We start from the raw sequence: 18301 nt of genomic DNA, 5'->3' as shown, positions 1-18301 counted from the left end.
TTTCCAATAGAAAGATTTGCCTGGACCAACGTAACGTGATAACAACGTAACGTGATAACAACGTAACGTGATTACGTAATTCCGTAAGGTTCATGTTCAGCCAATCAACTACTTAGATGTCATCGGCAGTCGACGGACCCCGAGCCGATCTTGCACCCGAGCAGATCCTGTACCGACACCGGTGGCACCAGTGCTCGGCAGCCTCGCCTCTGTCAGTGCGCCCCAGGGCAGCTGTGGCTACATTGTAGCTCATCCCCACCAGTGTGTGAATGTGTGTGTGAATGGGTGAATGACTGATTGTGTTGTAAAGCGCCTTGGGGGGTTCCAGGACTCTAGAAGGCGCTATATCAAATACAGGCCATTTACCATTTACCTTAGATAAGTGTTTCATATTCTTTTTCCGCATCAGGACAGTGTTCAAAGTGCAAATACGATAGTGCACAAAAAGATGTATTTGTTTACAACTGAACATACAACAAAATAAATATGTGCTTTTCATCTATGTTGCATAACAGCATGTGATTAATTAGACTACATACCCACAAGCACACAAAAGCATAACACGTTTATCCTATTAGCAGCCACTTCTTCCACCCCACAGCTCCAATTAGCGTTAAAAGAATGAAGGATTCTGACAACGCTGACACCAAAAAAGAAGACCACATGTTTTTAAATGTTACATGATACCAGCTCCTTGTTTGTTAAATCAGCAGATAATAAAGCTGCAGCGTTGAATGATGAGCCGTCTGCTGTGGTTTTAAATTGTCTGAGCAGCGCCACGACCTAGATCCTGAAGTTGACCTACTAGAGGTGCTAGAAGCCTGTTCACGTCCTGATCTGTCCTACCCCTCCCACATAACTCCATTCACTAAGAGCAACCTTTGACCCCTGCTTGTCAGAAAACAAGCTTTAACCTCACGGTTTGAAAAAAAGAGAAAAAGGGAGGGGCGAGCTGAAATGGCACATGACAATGAAGCATCAAGCTTAGAAAGACTTTTGTATACGATAACATTGACAGGATAAATAAGGATTCTAGAGAAACACTTATGCAAAAGACAGCAGCCGGTGGAAAAGCAGAGGGAGGCACTGTCAGCAGTTTGGATATGGGTTAAACACTCTTAGACAGGAGTGGGGGTGGGTAGCTGAGCCTCTGACTATGACCTTCAACAAACTGGCTGTAATGTTTCCTTCAATACCGAATTGGTATTGAAGTGATAAAGATAAGGTTGGTTTGAAAGGTGGACTTCACTCCCTCCCGTCTGATTGCTTGGCCCACCCCATTTTATTGACTTTTACAGAAAACCAAGTCAAAAACTTGTCAGCAAATAGAAGAAACAGCCTTCTTTTCTCCTCCAGCGCAGCCCTTCCCCCCTCCACCGCAGTTGGTTGCTTCGGTGTCTTGTTTATGCCAAGTCAGAGATCCCCATTCGTGTTAACCAACAGTGGTGACAGTGCACCTGAGCAACTAGTGAGATAAGCTTTTCATTTCAGAATTTAATGACCCTTCTCTTGGTTTTGTCTTCATGTTTTGTTCACTTTGACAGCTCTTTGTTCTATTATCAGAGCACGAGATCCCACGCTGATGAGTACTGACAGATCGAACATGTGCTGCTGTTGGGGGCGTGGCACAAAAAGAGACTTAATCAGGCAGAGCACAACAAACGACACCCATAGAGGAGCAGTTGACAAAAAGGGTGGGAGTTTTCATATATGCTCTGTAGGTTTGACTTAGTTTCAACAAATTTGCACATATGTGAGTAGGTGTATTCGTCTCTCATCCTGCAAGGTCTTTGCCCAAACTTGTTAGAGGGGATAGTGACCTACTTTGCAGCTTTCGCAAACTAACTTAACAAGGTTTTACACACGAAGCAAAATGCAACAGACAATGCAACAAATACATTAACATATCTAGTCCCATGACACACCAATAGTGTTATGTAAGATGGTAGGGATCATGTGAAACAAAATGGTTTTGTTTACATTATCCGAAACAGGGTAATGAGTGAAACAATTCTCACAGTAGGTCACACCCACATATGCAGGATTAGAGATCCTGAGATTTCAGCTACTAGTTCCCCACTATAACTTATTAACAAGAAATATACAGCTCACTTGGTGAAACTATTAAAAAAAGACTTAAATGTTTAATCCACTTAAGCAAGTACAAAAACATTAATAACAAAAGCTGCAGCAAAAGTAAAAGCCAACTTTTAAACTAAAGTACCAAATCTTTGCATGTTTTAATTAGTGCATTACTAAAACGTAACCACAGCTATGCTTTTAGTTCAATGGCTTGTGAAAATGTGTAGCAATCGTTCTTTTTGTAATACAGTTGGTCACTCTGAGTTGCATATGCATGATGAACATGAAAATAGTCCATCCCCTATCACCTGTAGCTGCAGAAAGGACAGAAACAAGAAAACAGTCAGGTCAGGAAAAGCCCGTCTTTTCTAGGTCCAACCTTGGCTTGTGACTGCAGAAGGCTGTGTTGATTTTTGTGGCCAGTAGAGATCGTCTCAGCTAGTAGAAGCTAACCATTAGCATTAGCAACACCACAACAAGGCTGAACACATTCAGGCATGTGTTACTTGTGAAGATAACTCGTCAATGTTGCATTTTTTTACCCAAGAAAAGAATGAAAATGGCGGTGGAAGAGCTGCGTTGCTGTTAGCCAATCAGAGGTTATGCATTTGCATATCATGAATATTAATGAGAAAGAGTTGAAATACTGTCACTTTCCACTGACCCACTCCTCCGACAAAGTTCTATCCCCTGAAACAGGAGCGCAAGAGCTTTTTAGCACAGAAATAACTAACAAAGTTGGGATGTAAGAAAATATCGATATGGCAATATATTGTGATATTTTTTCCCTTGATATTATATCAATATTCAAAACCTGTATATCTAATTTTTGGAAGAATTTACATGCAAACATTTGTGTATTTTCCTTTCTTTTAGTGCAATTCAAATGCCGACCGCTAGTTGGCAGCAGTGTGCAATGGGTTTGGTTTCCACCATTGAAATGTAAATCCATCTATTATGGTTCAGATACCTCATGCTTAACATGTTAAGTGTCGGATTGGACTGTTCATTGAATTTTCCTACAATGAATTCAGTCTAAAAATAATCGCTAATATCGTCTAACTGAACGTTTCATGATATATCATGATGCATTGTATCGTCTCCCCTCCATCGTGATGCATATCGTATCGCCATAATTTCACCAATACACATCCCTATAACAAAGTATTCATTCACACTAGAGACCACAGCAGATTTATTGATAAAACAACTGAATAAAACCTTTAATTAGAAAAGTTATCTTGATAATGTGAAAATCCTAGTATTTTTTTATTATGCTTAACAAACCAAACAGTGAGGCAAATAATCACAAACCAAGTTTAACTGGTTTAGTTTAAACAAGTATTTCACTAGTTGCCAGAGTGCCTAAGGTGTAATGCATTGAAAACTCCCACTGGGTAAGACACAGTTGTATTTTTTCGAGAGGGAGTGCCTTTTCACCAGCGCTAAAACAAATTTGAGTAGATAAAGACAGGGGGAGCTAATATAAAATGTCAACAAAACACGGGTGTCACTAATATTAACAAGCTGTTATATAATGTGATGCGACCCCCTAAGTGGATTCTGTGGGATGATCTAACATTTTGTTGATTTTGTACCACTGTTTTGCGATAGTTAGCAATAAGCCAAAAACACTTAAAAGATCAAATCTGGTTAACATGTGGACATGGAGACAAAAATAGCTGTTTTCTCTGTCCATATCCATGAGCGTCTCCGTCTTACTCCCCAGAGGCTTTCTCTCGCTCATACTGTACATGACCAACAGCACGTGAAATCCACGTGCTGCGAAGGAGTGTGCTGTTTAAACATGTAAACTATACACACCCTTCCACACTTTGAGCTCATTCCTTGCAGCTGTTAACCATTTTCTTGTTGTTTTGACTGAATGCAACATCTATCCTGAAAACTAAATTTCAGAAAATGAGTAAGAGTTAACCTTCTTAGGTTTTACACTGCCTCTTGACATATTTGATAAAAACCGGCAATGATTTGACACAGAAAGTAACCAATAGCAGAGCAAAACGAGGTTATTAACCCTTAGGCAACACCTCCAGCCACTCCCAGTCCTCTTTAATATTACATAATCACTTATCAGTGCATTAGACCAGTCCCTGGATGTGTGTTTCTCTGGCTCTGAGTTAAAACCGTTGGGAGTGTGTGTGCATGTATTTTAAACTGAGCTGAATGGAAACAAAGGTGTTGGTGAAGTTGTGTAAAAACGCCAAAGCAAATGCAAACTGCGCTGCAAAGAGAAATCCAGTCAGATACAACAATGTTTATCTTACCGCCTGACATCCAGCTAGCACTTTACATCAACTAGCCCTCTCTTTGAGAAGTAGGTCAACAAAGACAGCATCATGCTTTAAAACAGTGATGATCAGACAAGTAAAAACTTTCCCAAATGTCACTAACTAAACTAACTTATAAGCAGAATTCATTCCAGCCCCAAGTTTTTCCCTTTGGTCAAGTGATTGAGCAATCCTGGGCCTCACTGCAAACTCCAGCTTGCCAAATGCATGGTATTTCGAAACTATTCTGGATGGAGCACTACACATGCGGTCAGTTAACCGGTACGCCCCCACATCATTCATGGCTAAACCACTGTACGGGTGCTGCGAGATGCTGAATTTCACTTCTAGTTCAAACTAGAAATGCAAATCAGAGCCGAGTATAAAAACTGCCAGCACCAATTGCTTTTGTACAACAAAGTTGCTGCCAAATTAGCCCCTGGTGCTACTTTAATAGACACAAGAACCAAACACACCAACAGGGCTCTCATGGTTAATTGTGCAGTCCACAATCTTATGGAATCAATGTTTACACTGCAGAAAATTAATGAAACGAGTAATGCCTCAGACACTTAATCAAAGACAAGGGGATTGCATTTGCCTACATACCTGTTTCTGGGGACAGGGATGTGGGAGGAGGAGAGGACCTGTCTCTCTGCCTGTGGTACAGTCTGGCCCTGTGCTGCCCCAAAGTTGCCAGCCAACTCTGCCTGTTTCCCTGGGTTTCTGATGTCCAGATTCATGAAGCTGCCTGGCAACGACCTGTTCAAGCCAAGACAGCGAGTGGGACTGGTCCTCTTCAGGATCCCAGTGGAACCAGTGTCTTTTTGGTCCCTAAGTCCAGCCTACAAAATAAAGCAAAGCACACTAATGTCAGTTTGTGAAGCCAACAATCAGTCTGAATGTGGATGTTGAGTTAGAGGATGCTGATGCCAACCTCCACAAACTTAAAGGAGTAAAAATAAACACCAGAAATGTTACAATACTGCAGCATGTTCCTCATGCTCCCTCTTTGCATACCCAACTGGTAAACATGTTAATCCGTGTTTGTCAGTGCAAAGGTCTACGTTGTGTAAAGCATATGGGATACACATGTTAACATAAACCTGAGTTTTGTAAACTTTTGTTGGCTCCCTCCTCCCAACTCATGATGCCATAAAAAGTTCACTCCACCCAGAAAAGCACATACTTAGTTAGTATCAATCATATCAATCATTAACAACTAGAGGGTGAGCAACAAATAAGAGAAAACGGTAAATAAGGAGTCAACATGATAGCATATCTAAACTCTGACCCAATAATAGCACAAATGATATTGATCTGACCTGGTTAATTGAATATTTTCCCCTGGACATCCATGTTTCCCCCCAATAGCTAAATGGGGCACTGACAGCAATCCAGTGTTTTTGATTAAATTAAAAGGCTGATCTATCCATTTTAAAAATGAATGTAGTGATTTGGTCATTTTTATGACAACTAAATTTTACTACTGGCTTCACTGAGAAACATGAAGTCACAAAAAAATATAGAAAACGTCTAATTTCATGCAAGCCAACTGAAAAGCAAGACTTTTTCGTCAAAAAGGGGTCAACATTTACCACATATGTATATGAACAGTTAAGGGAGTCTAGAGGAGCCAGGAAGCCCACGTAGAAGCTCCACCCTGCCGCCGTGGGGGGAGGGGGTAAGCCTGTAGTTTGAGTCCCTGCCCCCCTTTTCTGAAAACTTTAAGCACAGATCGAGCCGCCATTTAAAGCTGTAAGACTGCGTCGCGAAGCCCCTGGTGAAACATACGCTTTATAGAAACCCACCGGTGCTCGGTGCTGACATTACCGAAAACATCAAACACAACAAAGCGGTCTGGCAGCCAGCGTCACAGATGTAACCGCTACGCGGTTTTATCAGCATAGGCTGTCAAAATAAAGAGCTCACAGTTGGTATAAACTGTGACTTTGGCAGCAGGTAAAAGTCACCAGCGAACACGCAGCACTCACTTTTTCCACGTCCTGCAAAGCTTGACCGTTCCCCTTGGACGAAGTGCGCTCGTTTTTCACCTCTGTAGTCGAGCCGCCGTCCGTCACAAATTTGTAAAGGACGGGCCCCTGCCCGTACACCGGGACGAAGCGGGCGTCGAGCAGACCGGAGCGGCCTGCCCGGTAGTTGAAATCCGCCACGCCGACGCTTGTCCCAACCGACGACTTCTCGAAAAGATATTTGGACTCCATGTTGTCGGGGCAAGCGGAGACTAGAGGAAGAAAACGGGCTTTCTGTAGATGTTAGTGAAAACTGCAGGAGTTAGATACATTTATCGAGATTGTCGCAGATGGATAGGAACTGTCTAAACTAGCCTACATGTGAAGTTTTCCACCCCTGCCGCCACCACCGCAAACCCAGGATATCCAAAAAGCCGCCCGGCTGATAAAAGATTTGTTTTGCCTCTTTTCTCCAAACCAACGCCACGCCCCCTCCGCTGCATTCCTATTGGTCCTCAGAATACATAAACATTACACATTGGCACGCGTCCACACCGAGACGGCCTGTGATTGGCCACCTCCACCCTGTCAATCACGTTTTTTTCTAATACAAGTAATGTGGGCGGAAGCGAAGAGGGGGGTGTGACCAGCAGTTCACCGGCCGGTGTCGACGAAGAGCCGGCGAGAGGAGAGAGAGCGGAGCGCAGGAGGAAAAGACAGCCTCCAGGCCTCAGTAACGAACTGCGCATTTATGTTTTTGCAAGTCAAACTCGGGCATAGTGGATCAGGATCTGCGGTGCATGAAGCATACTGTCCAGGGGGTTACTGTCGATCAAGTGATACAAAGCCTCCTCATGAAAGTAAAACTTTTGTTATGTAAACCAAGTTAGAGTAGAATGTGAAACTTTGCAGTGGTGTCTGTAGAAGAGAGCCGGGGGGGGGGGGGGGGGGGGGGGCAATGGCCATTAAATCAGTCTCTATATTCATGAATATAGCTACCTTCTCAGGTGAAAAGGTTGTTTGAAAAAATACAAACTTCTCGGTAGCCTTGTGGTATGAGTGCACCCTGAGGCTGGGGGTCAAAAAAATACCTTAAAAATTGGACCTGAGGCCTCCCGCTTGACCCTCAGCATTAAAGGGTTGGATTTGGGGTTAAACCACCAAATAGTTCCTGAGCGCGGCCGTGTCTGCAGCTCACCGCTCCCCCAGGGGCTGGATATTTTACATGTTAAACAAATAAGTATGCATTGAGGTGATTTTTATTTATTTCTTTTATAAAGGCATACTATTTATTTGATAAAAGCAATTCTAAACTATTTAATGTTTTTATAAAATCTCAATTTAAGAATGTAGCTTGAAGGTTTTTATGTTTTTATTTATGTGGATTTTATGATTTGCTAAAACACTTACATGTACTTTTCTAGCACCAATCATGGCCATTGTGCTTTTAACTTCCATTAATATAATGTTAATGTGGTTGTTACAGTTAAACAGCACCTCAGTGCAAAGCCAAGAATGTTGACAAACTAGCTTTTGGTTTTGGTGCACCACCCTCAGATTATCAGTGGCCCCCATCTATCCAGCCCATTAAACTTATTCTGTTGGCATCCCTGGGATACAATACTACTGTGCAAAACAATGAAAGATGTTGTCATTTTTTGTTAGTGTTTATAATCTCAATTGCATAATGATGCCCAGAATAAAAAAAAATAACTTAGTTTACCACAGCATAAATATTCTTTTATATTCCTAATATATTTATTTGCTGTGAATATGATGAATTAGGGATGATAATATAAAAATATTTTAGGTCAAATTAACTTTAAACAATTTTATTGAGACAGAATAAAAATATATACTGAGTAAGTTTCTATTAAATAAAACATATTGCCTGAAGATGGCAAACAAAGTGTTTATGCTTTTCTTTCCTACTTCTACAATGAATAAAATTTTTAAAAAGGACATAAGTTGCATTGTTGCATGCTGGAGGTTTAAATGTAAATGTTCTGCAAAGCAGGAACAACATTGCAGAGCTCCTCTTCACAAAGCAATAAGGCCACAGGCAAAAGCAACCTTTCATAATGTGCCACTTTATTAGAAAAGTAAAAACTCACTTTAATATTTTATGAAGGGTAATATAAAACATTACAATCGTTTGCATATCTCCACTGTCACACTATATTATATTTATTCATTTTTAACTAAAGTCTGTGCTTGAGGAACATACAACATTGGCTACAGTTGTCACAGCAGTACTGGCCCATATTTATATCTGAAGACAATTAACAAACAGCATCCGTATTTGCATGGAAAGCATGAAACTATTTTCATCCACAAAGTACGATGTGTCGGTGATAACCTTCTTTTTTTTAGATCTCTAAACAAATATACTGTATACTGTATGTTACATTGGAACAACGTCAGAACAGCAATGTGAAATTTTACACATTTACATCATTATACTATTTTGTGCAATAAACTTTTTTATTTATTTATTTTTCGGTCAGTGAATAATATTTTTTGAAAAAATTGAATGGGATCAGTGCATTTTCTCAGGATAAAATGTTACATATTAAGTAATAACCACAGAAAATTCAAATAAATAAAATAACAGAATGGAGTGTGATAGTAATTTCCAATTGACTTAGTTTGGGTGATCAGTTTGTTAAACATCTCAGCTGTTGGCTGTTTCCCACATCAGACAGTTGAGCCGTTAGGTTGCTGATATGAGAATGGAGTCGGCTGGACTCCCCCCACCCCCCAAGGCCTTTCTCTCCCAGAGTCCCTCGGAGCCGAGCATCAAAGGCAGAGAGGGACAAGGTGAAGCAAAGAAAAGAAAGGCAAATGCATGCAGGTCTGACTGGAAGAAGTGCAAGGAGAGGTTAGAGATGCGTGTGGCTGGGTGCTGGGGAGTGTGTTTGGATGTGAGCAAACACGCACACGCATATGCACACGCACGCACACACACACACACACAAGAAGGGGGGAAAAACTAATCAGGAGGGGGAGAGGCCTATGGGGTCAGTGTGCATTTTGCAGTGATCCTCGTCCAGCTCTATACTCGCTGTGCACCCCCCCACCCCAGCACTCCATCAAATATTGCTGCCATTTTCTCCCACCAGCTCCCTCCCATCTCTGCCCCGCTCCTCAAAGTATTTTTTTAAGCAAACAGAACGCTGCTTTGCATTACATGGTAAAAGTACAACAGAAAAATAGAGATAAGTAGCACAATATTTGTTTTTATCTCCACATATTAAAGCATGCATTTGTCCAAGCAGAAAAAAACAGCATCAACAACGTAAAAGAACTGTTTTCATGGCAGTGGTATGAGCTGTTTGTCCCACGGTTTTCATTTCAGGTACGATAAAAATAGACAGCGCCTTAAATACAATGTGCGTTTTCATTTTTACATACTTTCTGACACTGTAGCATCTATATACTTTTCCTGCTAACCTTTCTAAACCCGTTTTCTCCATGCAAGTTTGTCTCGCAGTAAGAGAGCTTTTTTTCCTTCTCTTCATCACGTCTTGTCTTTCTGCCTGTTTATTAAGCCACAAATGTTTGGTTTCTTCCCGTGTTCCTTTTCTGTTTAAATGTTTCCCCAAAGCTGCATGGGAAAAGTGTTGTTTTCAGTGGACGAGGACTCGGTACAGAGGCTGGAGAGAAGGAGAGGAGAAACTTTCCAAAAGACACTCTATGGTAAGTTTTATGCACAGCTCTTTTATTTTCTTTGGAGTCCAGAACCTCTGTTACTATTTCAACCACAAGACTCAAGTCTGTGAGTCATGAATCAGCCCTCGTTTTGACTGGAGTCCGAATCAGAACAACTGTGCTTTATTACACTCCACACAACAGTAATGCTCAAGTAAGCTCAGCAGTCAGGCAGTTGTCCAGTGCAAAAATTACAATGGTCATAAAAATCAGATTTTTACAATCCACAGAGGAAATGGCATATTAACTGCACAGGATGAAGCACCCTGCATTGTTTTGGACACATTTTCCCTTCCTTTTGTCTTTCTTTTTATTTAAATATTCTTCTCTTATTTATTCCTGTGATACAGTTGAGGTCTTGTTGTGTAACGTCACTCTGGGGAAATTCTTGCACAAGCGTTTCACTGCCCCTGACCCGATCACTTCACCTTGCATGACTGACAATTATGTGTGTGTCTGAGTGGGGGTGCGATGGGGTGTGTCAACATGCCTCTGGCAGCAGATGTTTGTCGAATCTGAGAGTACGTTTTTCACTTTGGGTTTAATTTAAACAAAGCTTCTACTGTTGAGATAAACTCACTTTCCTGCACTCATCATTTGGGTTGTGCCTATAACTGCTGCGGAGCTCGGGGGTGCGCCAGTGACACTTTGTGGAATGACGACAGCTTTCATTTATGTCTGTGCGTTTCAGCAGGTCGGTAAACCACAGGCCTGTGTTTGAACAAAGCACCAAAAATGCCGTCTGCCTGACAACAGGTCAGCGCGCTTTGGGAACCTGTTTCATGTTTGTTCAGGGAGCGCTAAACACCACAAACATCTGTGATATAAATGTGCTCATATTTAGTGAGTCACCCAAAATGAGGCGCGTGCAAGTTCACCAGTTATGTACCTTACGCTCCACAAATATGCATTTTGATTGCTACTGATGTCTATTTTCATGTGAGTTTGCACGATGCATGCACATTTTTTAAATATATATCTAAATTGTATTTTTTTAGATTGTGAGAACTCTTTAAAGAGTAAAGTGTTCATATAAAAATAAAGATATAATGGAAAAATGATGCACAAGCAGGTGATTGTGACACAGAACACTGAACACAAATGTTCCAGTTAGTTGTTTTTCTCCACCACTTTTCTTTTTTGTTTTTGGTCCATTTTTGGGCTGGACTAGGCGTAGGCTGGTTCTGAAGTGCAGACCAATCAAAGGAAGTCTGAACCTGGATTAAGACCCTGTTTGTACCTGATGTCAACACAAAATGGATCCTCATGTTGCTTGACTGTAGAGGGCCTGTGTCTATGTACAGCGACCTGCTGGTCGGTAAACAGAACCAGTACCAGTGGCTTCTGGACCCTATTAGTTTGCTACAGGCCAGTGACGTACATCTCCATTCCATCATTGAAAGTGAAGATAGTGGTAGTGCCAGAGCTGTTGCCTCCTTGTTTTACATCACTGATGGTCTCATAGAAGTTTTCCCCACCAGGGAGGCCTCTGACAGGGGGGGCGTTGGGTTCTGAGCCTTGTGGTGCTGTTGGTGTTGCCTGCTGCGGCTGCTGCGGTATTTGCTTCTTTCTCTTCAGAGTAGCGCTACCCCCACCTGTGCTGTTATTGGATCCCCCCTGCTCACGCTTCCGGTGGGTGTCAATACTGGCATACGCAGGGTCTGACTCGGCCACCGCGTTGGACCAGGACCTGTCTCCTACTGGCTCATAACAGGGCTCCTCTTGGGAACGAGCTTGGGCTTGGACTCCTCGGCCTCGGCCTCGGGAACCGTGGTTTCCCCGCTCCCCGCCGAAGGAGCGCGGGAGCGTCTTTGCTCCGTTGTGCTCCATAGGAGGTTTCTTCTTCTGGCTTTTGCATACGATGGAGTAAGTGTCTGCAATCTGGGAACACACAAGAGGAGAGCACAGCATGGTGTCCGTTAATGAGGCAATAACACTCAGCTACAGCCCAAATCTGGCCTGTTCATTTGTGGGTGACAGGTTTTGTTACAAGAAGTTTTACTGCCTAGTTTACAATGTCTGAATCAATTAATAATTTACAGCCTGTGCATGCCAGTCAGCATATAGGTTTGCACTGAAAGTGGGCTTTGCATGTTTTGTGTAAATTGATGTCTACTTGCATCCAGTTGGTTAAGGTACAGTAAATAATAAAATAAGTAAAAGTTTAACACAAATAAAATGGTGCAGGCAAATAATTGTGCACACGTTTCTGTTTATGCACAGACGTTTGCACATGCGTTAACAGAGCTTGACCTCTGCTGTAACCTGACCCACTTTGACCAGGCAGAGCTAACTGTGTTATCAGTTTGTTTCGCTCATGTCAGTAGCAGTGTTAGCTTTGCAGTGGATGAACCTGTTCAATTTTCACCACAGCTGCTTTGGCAACGGAACAGCAAAGTGTGGTGCGAGTGATCTGGATGGCAGCCAGCTCGCTGAATAATGAAACTTTCTCAAATGAACTTTGAGCATACCACGCGTTTGTCTGCTGTGAGTGCATAAAAAGGATCTCCTCATTCATAAACACACATTTCTACATTTGTGCATGCTGACAGGCACGTCGAGGACTCACAACTGAAAAGCATTTGTGAGGAATTCTGATAAACCAGCTCAGGGACCTGTGGCATTTCTGTGTCAAAATTCCACAAGTGGAGCACAGGAGCAAAAGTTTGTGGAGCATGGTGGTGTTTACCCTCTGTGCTCACACCCACACCAGCAGCAGATCTGTTCTGCTGGCCTTGAGAAATGCCGGCATCGCAAACTCTCTGTGTCTACACTAGTTCTGATCTAAAAAATCTGACGCATAAAAAACAACCAACAGTACACCTTTTTTTTAACCAGCTGCTACAAGGGAATGAAGGGAAGGGAATGATAACTAAAGTTCAAATGACTAAGAGTTCATCTGTGAATGTCTCACACTATTTTCCCCTTGAGTTACAGATGGAACTGAAGCGGCACACACACACCCTGCCCCCACAAATCTTGGGTGTGACCTTTTGGATAAACAAAGTCCTCGGCGTAAGCTATAAGTGTGTGCAGACAATGTGCAGTGAGTGTGTGTGCAAGTGCATGTATTTGTGTGTGGACACCGAGTGTGCAGCTTTGTGCAGAGGAGGAAGGAAGTCACAAGATGATGGGGATTTCAAAAGTGAGCTACAGCTGGTGAGGAAGCAAGCCATTGTGTGTTTTCTTTTCTCCTCCCCTCTCACACTGTACTTCATTCTGTTGTGTTTTCAACTCACAGCTCAGATCGATAGTTTCTGAACTATCCGTGTGATTATCTGTGGAAATGAAGCAACATGCATGACTGAAACGTCTGTTTGCGATCAACTTTATGATTAGCAAACGGTTTTCAAAACGGTCTTGCAGCAGTTGATTTTCATCTGGTAAGAAACGCTTTCTGCAACGTGATTGGCTGGCAGAGGCAGGGCCTCCTAATAGCCACAAAGGGAGTCGAGCAGGGGGAGAGAGCGCCAGAGGAGAGGAGGAGATTCAGCTGGGAGTGGAAACTCAACACCCTTTGACGGCTGCAACTGACAAACTCCAGAGAATATGGGGGCATGTTAGGGCAACAACAAACCCCAAAATGGAAAAACACAACTTCTAAAGGGTAATAAAGAGGAAAAAGAATGTTATAAACAAAGAAAAACTAAGAAAGTTGCATAAAGTCAAGGCCAGTTGCTCTGTGAATAGTTTGATTTACATAGAAGAAGTTAAACTGGCAGCGTTCAGCAGAGATTTAACCCCTTAATCTCCAAAAGCAGCATTCTTTTACTTAGCTGTGTGCTCTGTTACTGTTGCATCTAAACATATTATATTTTTTACCTGTTTTCTTAGGGCATGGAATAATGATAAATGACCAGAACATTTCTGAAGAAATTTGGAAGGGTGCCAATGCAGCTGTTGATCCATGAAACAGAAATATTAAAATGTTAAAGCTGTGGTTGGTGGCTCATTAAGGTTACTACGGTAACCATAAACCCGTGTCTCTCACTCGCCAACTACAAACTTAATTACACAGTGTATCCTGACGAGATTTGACAGAAAACCACAAATCTTAAAGTAGAGGGAGAGACAGCTTGTGAAATAAGACAAAAATAAACATTAATATATGTAGAAACGCTTGTTTGTAAAATAATAGAAAAGTAAAGAAACTTCAGAAAATAGACTGCATGACATCAACTGTAAGCAGTCGGACATTATGTGGAACAACATAGAGAGTGATGATTATAACTCTTTAAATTGCATGTTTAACGTATAATTTTCAATCTGTTTTATTTACCGAAGATGCAAAATATGAGACAAAATACAAAATAGCGGTAAAAGTGATCATTTAGGTTTTTCGTTGATTGACATCTTTAGTGAATTACATAAAGTATTTAGTTTTGTTGAAAACAGAGTCTCAAGGGGAAGTGATGAGTAAAAAACAGAAGTAAGCACTAAAAATAAACGGTGTTCTATTTCGGTGACCCCCATCCAGGGTGGAGCCCACATCCCAGTTAGATTCTATTTGACTGGACTATTTAGGCAAAATGCATTTATAAACAACTCTATGAATGTTAAGTGATGGTTAATATGAGACAGCAGGTGAAAGTATCGCCCGAGCTGTCAGGCAGAGACAGATGAGCGGGGGGTTGGGAGATTGGGGTCAAGGTTCAGGCAGGGGGTGGGGGTTGTGGATCCGTGTAATGTAACCTCTTTCTATAAGCAGAAACGTAGCATGGCGGGAGTGTCATGAGGTAGCAGCGTTACTGCAACACGCCTAATCACATCAGTCAATAAACACGAGAGAAATCAAAGACTTGTCTGCTTAGTGTTTATGGTCAGCCTTCAGTCAACACACACACACACACGCACGCATGGACACACACACACACACACACACACACACACACACACACACACACACACACAAACAAACAAACACTCGCACGCACGCACACACACACACACACACACACACACACGCATGCACACACCACCCACCCACACACACATACACACACAAACACACAAACAAACACTCACACACACACACACACACACACACACGCATGCACACACGCATGCACACACCACCCACCCACACACACATACACACACAAACACACAAACAAACACTCACACACACACACACACACACACACACACATTACCTCCTTTGCAGTTGGGGGCAATGGTTGCCCCTGACAGTTGTCTCCACGGAGCGGTGGAGGGTGCAAGGTGATGATGTCATCCTCCTCTGGAGGCTTCCAGATGTACTGCTCTCCATTGCCCATGAACACTGCTTCCTGTCGAACAAATCCAAAGGATGACTTTAGAAAACCAATATGACTGCAGCCTGTGAGTCTTCACATATTAACATAATAATAAAAAGGATAATCTAGCATTTATGTTTTGGCTTTTTGCTTTCTTTGTTGTAGCAGTGAAACCGTGACGAAGCTGCGGAGGGAGAGAGAGTGTGTGCCGTGTGTGTATGAGCAGTCACACAGGTAAGAGAGACTGTGTGTGTGACATGCTGAGAAACAGCGAGTGTTGTTTCAAAGGTCAGGATTTCATGACTCACTGTCAGTGTAAACAGCTCATACTGAATTTGACAGGTCCAGTAAAAGTTTTCCGTATCGACCAAATAAACCACAACTTAAACAAATAAAAAAAAAATCTGATCTTTGATGTAAAGATCCAAACTAATGAACAAGCTGTCATGAAGGCTTTTTGTATTACAGTTTTACAAGGAATGCTGCTAACGTGTCATTGTTAGATGACTTGTGCTGTTCTTGCACTATTGTTTACTTATTGCTTGAATTTTCAGGTATTTTCTTTCAGTTCCCTGTTGCTGTGAGACCGACTGTTTCACAGCATTTTTATGCAAATCCTGTCTCCTAAAAAGGTCCTGCTCCCAGACGGGCAGAGTGACACACGTGCTGTGCTGCCAAAACAACCTTAATTTAACTCCTGCAGAAGTGACTTAGCTGGACTTTGGAGGAGACAGAAAAATAATCAGTTTACAAAACAGAAAAGGGGGCTGACTTCAGTAGCAGCTAACACTGAATGACACCTGAAAACATAAAGGAAAACAACAGAAGAGGACTAACTTCTCTCTGTCTATTTTTATAGCGACTGGTCTGCAACACTAGTTAGTAACCAATTAGTAAAGACAAAGTGGTGGGGTTGCACTTGCGGCTGAGGGTGATTAAACTTTTATACGATCCCCTGCACAGTGAGAGTGAGTAATAAGAGCCTGGGCAACACAAATGGCTTCAACATGTGTGAAGGATTCACCCTCACCCTGAATCGCTGGCTACCTGTTAGCTGCCTCTAGATAGATTCACAGATAGATTCAACAGGAACTGCTCAAAGCACACACACACACACACACACACACACACACACACACACACACACACACACACACACACACACACACACACACACACACACACACACACACACACACACACACACACACACACACACACACTGGCAACCGGGCAGCATGCCAAGCTCTTACATAATCCATCCTTTGGCTTTTTGCTCTAACAGTGCAGAGGCGAACACACACACACACACACACACACACACACACACACACACACACACACACACACACACACACACACACACACACACGTGCGCACACACACACACACACACACACACACACACACACACACACACACACACACACACACACACACACACACACACACACACACACACAGAATGTCAGGCAAAGACAAGAAGGGGTAAAATAACTTCATGATTGAACATATTTGTAGTTGGACATCTCCCTCTAGTGGCAGAGAAACATTCCTACGGTTGGGAGGTCTGACAGGTGTTTCTATAACACCTGATTCTCGTACCTTTGGGAAGGAGTGCAGGTGAAATGGCTCCAGCGGTTTGCGTGGAAACTCCTGACTGCGATGAAGAGGATGAGGAGCAGCTGATGGAGAATCACTCATGGTTGACTGGCTGTCTGACTGGCTGTCAGCTCCGTTGTTCTCCTTTCTGTTTAACTGGTCAACCTGGACATTTTAAACCACGATTAATGACGTTATATTCTCAGCTTGGAGGTCAAGATCCCATAAAGTGAAACTGGTTAAAATCAGAGTAAATCAGATTTGACAAAGAAATTGACCTGAAAAAACATCTTTTATTGATTTTATTCATGCCAAAAAAACAAAAAATGTCAAAAAAAAAAGGTTTAATAAAACTCCCTTTCAAATGAGTCTTATAGGAACATGTGTGTGTACCTTTTTAAACTTCCGTATGGAAGCATACTCAGCTCCAGATGGATCTTGAACAACCAGGGAGTTGACAGAGGACAAAGGAGATCTGTTCACTGTCAAAGCTCCATTAATGGTGCCATTCCCTCTGCCGTTCCCTCTGCCGCCCTGAGAGGAGAAAACCACAAAAGCACAATGGTTTACATGAATGTATTATTGTGTCACCAACAATCAGAAAACTCACTGATGCAAAGCATCCTGAACAAGCTCCAGTCGATTTCATTTCACCCAGGAGGTTAACCATTTCCTCTTAAGACCCATGATGGTTGTCTTCTCCAGGTAAATAAAAAAAATCTAGCAGCTGCTATGCTAACTGGCTGAAAAGGCAAGGCTTTACTTGGAGCAATGTTTACTTTAAATGTTTTTGTTGTTGTTTATTGTGCAGCTGTGTTCACTTTCCTTTTCCACAGGCAGAAATGTTGGTCCAGAATCAGCCTGAGTAAATTTCTGACTGAAACAGCAAATTCAAACGATCATGTGACTTTGAGACCTTTCTGTTCTGTCATAAACCAGTAGAGAGACAAAGCATTGGATGAACATGTGCAACAGTTAACTTTTGAAGTCAACCCCTCAAGGTGAAGACAGCCGCTAATTGACACGACCAAACACCAAAAGACTGTGACTAAGTCAGCTTTACAAAGATGGAGGTGAAACTTGGTGTAACAGTAGCTGAGCATTGTCTCCATCTCACATGTTGACTAAACAAGAAATGATGTCATCAAACCAGATTGTGATTGCGTTTGACCTTTCTCAGTGGCCAAGTGGTATAAGAGTCTGCCCTGAGACTGGGAGATCGACAGTTGGGTCGTACCAAAGACCTTAAAATGGGACCCAATGCCTCCTCACTTGACACTCAACTTTAAGGGGTTGTATTGGGGGGTTAAACCACCAAATTGTTCCTGAGTGCGGCCACTGCTGCAGCTCACCGCTCCCCGAGGGGATGGGTCAAATGCAGAGACGTAGT

At 42.4% G+C, this 18301-nt stretch overlaps 2 protein-coding genes across 6 annotated transcripts in view; both read right to left on the bottom strand.

Annotated features, from left to right (window-relative positions):
• Positions 1–6808, bottom strand: part of slc2a4rg (SLC2A4 regulator) — a 40745-nt gene extending 33937 nt beyond the window's left edge. For both annotated transcript variants that reach the window (XM_015968087.3, XM_015968088.3), the window contains exons 1-2: positions 6365–6808; positions 4980–5215 (exon numbers count right to left, since the gene is read on the bottom strand). In XM_015968087.3, the coding sequence (XP_015823573.1) occupies positions 4980–5215; positions 6365–6595 (467 nt within the window). In that variant the 5' untranslated portion in view covers positions 6596–6808. The remainder of the gene's footprint in view (positions 1–4979; positions 5216–6364) is intronic.
• Positions 6809–8413: 1605 nt separating this feature from the next.
• Positions 8414–18301, bottom strand: part of LOC107391048 (uncharacterized) — a 48245-nt gene continuing 38357 nt past the window's right edge. For all 4 annotated transcript variants that reach the window (XM_070545261.1, XM_070545264.1, XM_070545263.1 and 1 more), the window contains 4 exons: positions 17305–17445; positions 16915–17076; positions 15208–15342; positions 8414–11935 (listed from right to left, as the gene is read on the bottom strand). In XM_070545261.1, coding sequence (XP_070401362.1) covers positions 11417–11935; positions 15208–15342; positions 16915–17076; positions 17305–17445 — 957 coding nt within the window. In that variant the 3' untranslated portion in view covers positions 8414–11416. The remainder of the gene's footprint in view (positions 11936–15207; positions 15343–16914; positions 17077–17304; positions 17446–18301) is intronic.

The sequence above is a fragment of the Nothobranchius furzeri genome, chromosome 15 (genome assembly GCF_043380555.1).
Source record: "Nothobranchius furzeri strain GRZ-AD chromosome 15, NfurGRZ-RIMD1, whole genome shotgun sequence".
NCBI lineage: Eukaryota > Metazoa > Chordata > Actinopteri > Cyprinodontiformes > Nothobranchiidae > Nothobranchius > Nothobranchius furzeri.
Note: the sequence above shows the minus strand (reverse complement) of the source record. Positions and strands in the feature narration are given on the sequence as shown.